General features: G+C 48.8%; 1 protein-coding gene across 1 annotated transcript; it reads left to right on the top strand.

Annotated features, from left to right (window-relative positions):
• Nucleotides 1–869: 869 nt before the first annotated feature.
• On the top strand, nucleotides 870–6,569 carry LOC119092028 (putative tRNA (cytidine(32)/guanosine(34)-2'-O)-methyltransferase). Its single transcript, XM_037214982.1, has 6 exons — nucleotides 870–1,093; nucleotides 3,093–3,162; nucleotides 3,670–3,886; nucleotides 4,255–4,429; nucleotides 4,901–5,085; nucleotides 5,601–6,569. Exons 1-6 carry the CDS (start codon nucleotides 973–975, stop codon nucleotides 5,835–5,837), a joined length of 1,005 nt encoding a protein of 334 aa, XP_037070877.1. The 5' UTR covers nucleotides 870–972; the 3' UTR covers nucleotides 5,838–6,569.
• Nucleotides 6,570–6,890: the final 321 nt, after the last annotated feature.

The raw sequence follows: 6,890 nt of genomic DNA, 5'->3' as shown, positions 1-6,890 counted from the left end.
TCGGGACTTTTTGCAGGCGTCTCCTGCGGCTATATAGCGATTTTGAAGTCTCCGTTTACTCAACTACTATTCACAAATTTGAGATCCATCAATGCCTGGAGTGCCTTGACTGTTTTGGACCATAGACATTGGAGTATCGGTACCACTTTAACGTCTTCAAGATCTCGTTTATCATTTAAAGGTCTTATGAATGTCTCGTAAAGATTAAAAGTCTCTTCGACCGCACAGAAACACCGTTACTGTCCAGGCCTTCTCGCGTCGAGAGGGCCATGACAATCTTAAGATCTTGGACTCTCATACAGCCATGATGAATTTGGGCTCCCTTGACCGCTTTGAGACCGCTTATTAGTTCAGACCCTTCGTTATTTACGACCGCCTGATGGTTTCGGCTGCACTTCGGCCATCGTTGGACCCTAGGAAGCACACAGGAGCATAAGGGAAATTTTGGTATCCTGAATCAGTTGGTTATATCAGCACCCCATGATAATATCGATACTCCGCGGCGTAAACGCCTATAAATGGGGCTTGTTTTATACTATATCGGCACCGCTCAGCCTTCGGGGATCTCGTGAGCTCCAATCCATTCCCTGGTCACCTCATTCGATCAGGGCTTTTCCAAAGAAAATTGTTTGCGGTCGCTTTCGCCATAAGGGTGCCAATTCTTCAACTGCGTAATCCCGAACGTCCACTCGGCGATACATCCGTATGCACCTCACCCCCCTAATTCCTTTGCATTGTCTTTACAATTCACTTTCATTCCTTCATTTCTCCACATTTAACAGCTTCCACATAGCAGCAAAGGCGCCGCAGTAGCGACAAAAAGGCACCCCCGTAAGCACGCGAATGCAAAAAGCAAGTCTTGAGGTGAATTACACTTAGGCGTTGTGGAGCTGCCGGACCGCAAGAATAAACTAAGCATTAATATTGTTTTCTCACTCACAAGAAATCCTTTACTCTTCTTTTAGGCTCATCATGGGTCGTTCGTCAAAGGATAAGCGTGACATCTACTACAGATTGGCAAAGGAGGAAGGCTGGAGAGCGCGAAGTGCATTTAAGCTCCTTCAGATTGATGAAGAATTCAACATTTTCAATGGTAATGATGGTTTTCACAGGCATTTACTTAATCCTCTGTTTCATGCTAATGTTGAGAATGTTGTTCACTATACAAATTTGTGACAAGCTGATACTAATATCTTACATTGGGTCATCACATTCAATGCTGCTGATGTTGGGGCGCACAAAGTGCTAAGTTAGCTATATTTGAAAGACTTATGGGACTTTTTTAGCGTGCTATATTTATTATGAATTGATATTCTAGCATTATAATGTAAAACTGATCATGCAGTATGATTTTTTGTGCACATGCAAAAGATACAATATAACAGCAGCAAACGGTCAAGGTTTGTGCATGACGGATCTGGGCCACCATGTATGATCCAAGACATGTACCTTTCCTCCACATTGTGTCAGAGTGAAAATTTGAGTGGTGCTGGCTGCATATACCAAGATATGGATCAAATGCACAATGCAATTAATGTAGAGAAGGGATTATAAATTACTTATGTAGAGAAGTAATTATAAACAATAGAATAGATGTGACCACAGGTATTTGGCAGTTATCAAGTCAATGCATGTAAATACTGTGGCATGTACTGCAATCCAAACTATATTCTTATACAGCTATCAAAGCAGTTGATTTGAGATCTGCAAAAATTTGGGGAATCTTTTATGATGCCAATGCTTCATGACATCCTGGTAGCTTCTAACAGAAGGCCAATCTGCAAAAAATTAACCTCTGCACTGGCCCCATACACAGCATTGGTGCACTAAATGATGTGCTTGCATGCATGAAACTTGGTTAAGGCCAAGTTACACAGAGTTTTCGCAGCACTTTTTGATAAAAAATGTGTTATGGGATATCTTGCTTGTGATTGCCTTTGCAGCATTTATATTTGCTTGTATTTGTTTACTCAAATACCACCCACCAGGTGGCTTTTCTGCTGTTCAGTTTGTTTCACGTTTGCTAGCTTTGGTGCATTGCCCACTCATTACAACATATTACAAACAAAAAACTATAAAAGTTGATGCTATAAAACATACTACAAAATATGATATAAATGATATTAGACTTTACTATATAATGCTATCAAATGCAATGAGATAACATACAGTAAGAAATGCAACAAATGTTCAGTAATGTATTGTAATGTAATATAATGTTGTAATACAATAAATGTGGTAAATTTACTACAGAAGCTGCCAAACCCAGCATGCACACAAAGAAGAAATGAATTGTAATTAAATGGGATCCACATCAACTCACAAAGATAACACACATACATACATATGGCATACAATCACACAAGCAATCAAGGCACATGACTAAACAGTTGCATTTTGAAATTTGAGTTTTTAATCCTTCAGAAGTCACATATGAAGACATAGTGGTGGTTGGAGGTAGTCGGTTGTAAATTGCTGCCGCACAGAAAGGCTTGCTTGGTGGCTTCCAATGGGCACCTGGGTGGGGGGGGGAGGGGGGAGGAGATGCGTTGACGTGGAGGAGTGCGCCTCCCTTAGTTAAATGGAGGAACTTGGCAAAGAGATCAGACTGCCAGGGGCCGTTCTTTGCATCTTAGGGCTTAGAATACTTTCAGTTTGTCCCTCTTTTCCACCAAATCATCAATCCCGGGCCAGCGTAGAGATTGCAGAGTCGGTGTTATATTTTGGTTGCGTTTCATGCCAGAGGCAATGCTGGCGGCAAAGTTTATAACTTTTTGAATGCTCTGCGCCCGGCATTTGTGCTAAAGTCGTTATCATGATGGTGCTGCACCGAGCATGTTCTACATAGCATGCGTTTTTTCAGTTTGAATTTTTACAAAATTTAATGGGTTTTCATTTCTGCATGAAACAGCTTCATCTGAAGATAAAATACTGATGCAAGACAATGCTTGCAGTGGTACTGAATTTGGACTGGATGCATTCAACAATTATCAATATGGCATAAAGTTGTGATTAAACATCTGGCATACCTGTGTGATTTGTGAATTATGGCTGTGGCATGCTTTTGATTATCCCACTTTGTGCCATTTCAGGTGTGACACGTGTTGTTGATCTGTGTGCTGCACCTGGCAGTTGGAGTCAAGTTCTGTCAAGAAAACTGACGTGAGTTTGGCTTCTGCCTGAGATTTGACAGGTTAATGCCAATCTAAACCAGGAAAGCTAGGAACACATTTACATGCAATGGATGTCCCATAGGCTTACAAAAATTTGGGGATGATGTCACAAGCTGAAGAGGTATCTTAAAAAAAACTGGGGCTGCATCACCCCCTCCCTATCCCATCAGCAGCTCAGGACGAGGGTTAAATGGCCTAGATCCGGGGAAAATAAGGTTTGCGGGCAGGTTGTGTCAACCTTAATGACTGTGCCCTCCCTAACTGATTTGTAAAGTGGCGCCTCCAGTTAAGTTGCATAAATGCGTGTATTGCTAACCAAATCCGATGTGTAGTTATACTTAAGAGCTTATTTTCCAAAGCACTTGTTTTCTAGTATCTCAAATATGGCGCATAACCTGTGCTTCTTTTCCCCGCGCCAATATCTGTCACACACCATATCCCACTGCCAGTGCAGATGTGGACGAGTCACAGCCATTTCGTGACTCCCGTTCCACAGAAATGACGGCCAGTCCTGTGACGGAGTCAAGATCGTGGCCGTGGACCTGCAGGCGATGGCTCCGCTGCCGGGCGTGGTGCAGATCCAGGGCGACATCACCAAGCAGTCGACGGCCGAGGAGATCATCACGCAGCTGGACGGACAGCAGGCGCAGCTGGTGGTCTGCGACGGCGCGCCCGATGTCACTGGCCTGCACGACCTCGACGAGTACATCCAGGTGTGTGTGTGTGGGGGGGGGGGGGGGGGGGGGCAGCGCCCCGCCAGCGGCGCACGGAACGCGGCCTGGTTCCGGCCAAACGCGTTAGCGTCCGTGATATGAGCAGTGTGCATGCATGATGCGCGTCACAGGCAGAGAAAAAGTTGCAACAATGTCCTGAGCAACTTCTGATAGCGGCGCTGTGTGAACGTGACAGTTCAGTCATTGGTTGCCTGGGCGGGGGGGGGGGGGGGGGGACTTCCGTGGACAGTTGGCTTAGGCTTCATGATAGATGGTAAGGCACTGTGGCCATGTTCGTATTCTGTCAGGTCCAGCAACACCGGTTCGGAGCATGCCATTGCTGACTGGGCTTTGGTGACCTGGTGCAGGCGCAGCTGCTGCTGGCTGCGCTCAACATCACCACCCACGTGCTGACGCCGGGCGGCACCTTCGTGGCGAAGATATTCCGCGGCAAGGACGTGACGCTGCTGTACTCTCAGCTAAAGGTGTTCTTCCGACGCGTCACTGTTAGCAAGCCACGCAGCTCGCGCAACTCCAGCATAGGTGCGTGAGGAGGCGTGTCCGTGCACGCGTATGGACGCAATGGTGATGGCTGTCTCCCCTCCCCCCCCCCCTCCCCACCACCACCACCACCAATTATGGGTCTGGAATAAAGATGGGTTAAGATGACGGAAGGCAAGTCATGTATGTGAAGCGTGCACTTGTGTAGAATTTGGTTATTCTTCGTCTGTAGTCGGTGGCCCACGACCAAAATGTAGCAAGTCAGCAGCATTATGGTCTTAACGAAGCTGCATTGCCCCGATTCCGGCCTTCTGCTTGTCGTCTTCTGCCAAGCATTTTATTTTCTCAGTATTGCTGCTACATTTATGTCAGTGCTATATGTGCCGTGCCAAGCTCACAAGATTAGCAGCTCACGCCAGTTGTGGCGACTGGGCCGTCAAAACATTGTCCATGTGCGCGGCTTGGGCACGCCTTTCATGGTCCAAAACTCAGTACTGGACCGCCGTTCCGCAGAGTCGTTCGTTGTCTGCGAGGACTACCGGCCGCCCGAGGGGTACGTGCCGAACCTGACCAACCCGCTGCTGGACCACCAGTACTCGGACCTGGAGGGGCTCACCGGGCCTAACCGGATCATCGTGCCGTTCATGGCCTGCGGTGACCTCTCCGGCTACGACGCCGATCTCACCTATCCACTCAAGGTCAGCATCACGGCAAGGAGTCACCAATTGCGCACGCGTGCGTGTGTCTGTGTGTGTATGCCTGCGCGTGCGTGTGCGCGTGCGCGTGTATATCGCGCATGGATGGGATGTGTCTTACAGCGTGCGTAGGTATACTATGCGCGTCGTACTTGACGCACTGTATTAAGAAGCAAGATTGTGGTTCAGACTTGACGGGACCGCACGTTGCTGCACTGTTGTTGCGGAAACTTACGTTATTATGTGCGTGAGCCTTTGCTGTGGAAACTGCCGCACGCTGTCTGTTGGCACGGTCCCACCTAGCCGGCGCACAGTTACCTGCTGTACGCATTCAACACAGAAAACACATCTGATCAGCTCTCAGACAGCGCAGTGTGTGATGATTGGACCGGGTCCGATGAGCGCTGTGCCTGCTGGATTGTTTGGTGGGTGCGATGTCTGGCGTGTGTGCTCGGCGGACCGGCGGGCCGCGGCCGTGACCTGTGTGAGATGCCGACGACGCCCCGTGTCGCCTCCAGCTCAGCGAGGATGCCGAGTACGAGTACCGCGAGCCGACCCAGCCGCCCATCAACCCGCCCTACCGGGACGCCGTCACCAAACGACGTGCCGACGGCCTGGCCAAGCCCGACGGCGATCAGCTGACCAGCTCCGGCGGCGATCAGCTGACTGGACAGGACCAGCTGGCCGGGTCCGACGGCGATCAGACGGTCAAATCCGATGGTGATCAGCGGGCCGAGCCTGTTGGCGACCAGTGAATTAATGTTGCTATCGTGTTATCTTTCTAGAAAATGTCATTGTCGGATCACCGTCGGCCGACGCTGCTCTGCGACTCGGTGTTGAAAAGTCGGTGTCCCGAACAACCGAACCGTGGACTGGGCTACAGCGATGCAGCAGAAGTCGTGAGCGTTGAGCCTCGCCGTAGAATGTGCCCCAGGCGCGGTTCCGTTGCTGAAGGCACGAGGCGAGTTACAGCGGTCTCCTCTTACCGGGTTTCATGTATATGTGCATTGTGTTGCGATCTATCAGCAGTATGTGTAAAGATGGCAGTGCGCGAAATATGTCTTTGGTAGGATTATGCTGTGTCCGTGACGTGGGGGACTCATTGAACTTGAATCGATTAACTTTTATGCATAAACGCATCTGCTCGTATTTTCTTTGGTGATGTGATGAAATGCTTGTGATGAGCGACGCATGCGTCAGGTCAGGAACCGTTCGCGACGTCGTGCAATGACTTACGTCTATTCCTTCACCCATTTCCAATGACCTGCGCAAGGGTGATCGTCACGTCGTAGCCAGTGGGCACTACCCCACCCGACTGTGGGGAGAGCGAACGCAGCCTGAGAGTGGAACGCGACCCTGCTGACATGAGACTGAGGCTACCACCAGGAAGATGAACATTTCAGCGGAGGCTATTACCGTCCAGTTCACCAGCCATCCAGCGCGCCAGCCCATCATTTGCTATTGACAATCTGATGGCTAAACTAGAACCCTGTCGTGTGCTGCTCCTGGAGACCTCACAAGGCCACAGGTCCGGATGACGAATACAACGTTTACAGTCAACGGTGGCAGATATATTCACATAACCTTTTATGTCATGGAAACTATCTCCTCTTGCCACTCATAAAAACACGACGTCACAGATGTCGGAATGTCATCTTGGCATCCTATAACTTGTAAGAATCGCATAACCTGGGACATCCAATTCACAATATCCACCAGCTGGAAGCTCAGAGCTTTGCATTTCCCTGGGCGGTACCAGCATCTGGTCACGATAGATATGCTTAACTTGTGTGCACCTGAATCATTCA

This window comes from Pollicipes pollicipes, unplaced genomic scaffold, assembly GCF_011947565.3.
Source record: "Pollicipes pollicipes isolate AB1234 unplaced genomic scaffold, Ppol_2.1 Scaffold_3447;HRSCAF=4054_pilon_pilon_pilon, whole genome shotgun sequence".
Classification (NCBI taxonomy): Eukaryota; Metazoa; Arthropoda; class Thecostraca; order Pollicipedomorpha; family Pollicipedidae; genus Pollicipes; species Pollicipes pollicipes.
This window is presented reverse-complemented; position numbering and strand designations above follow the sequence as displayed.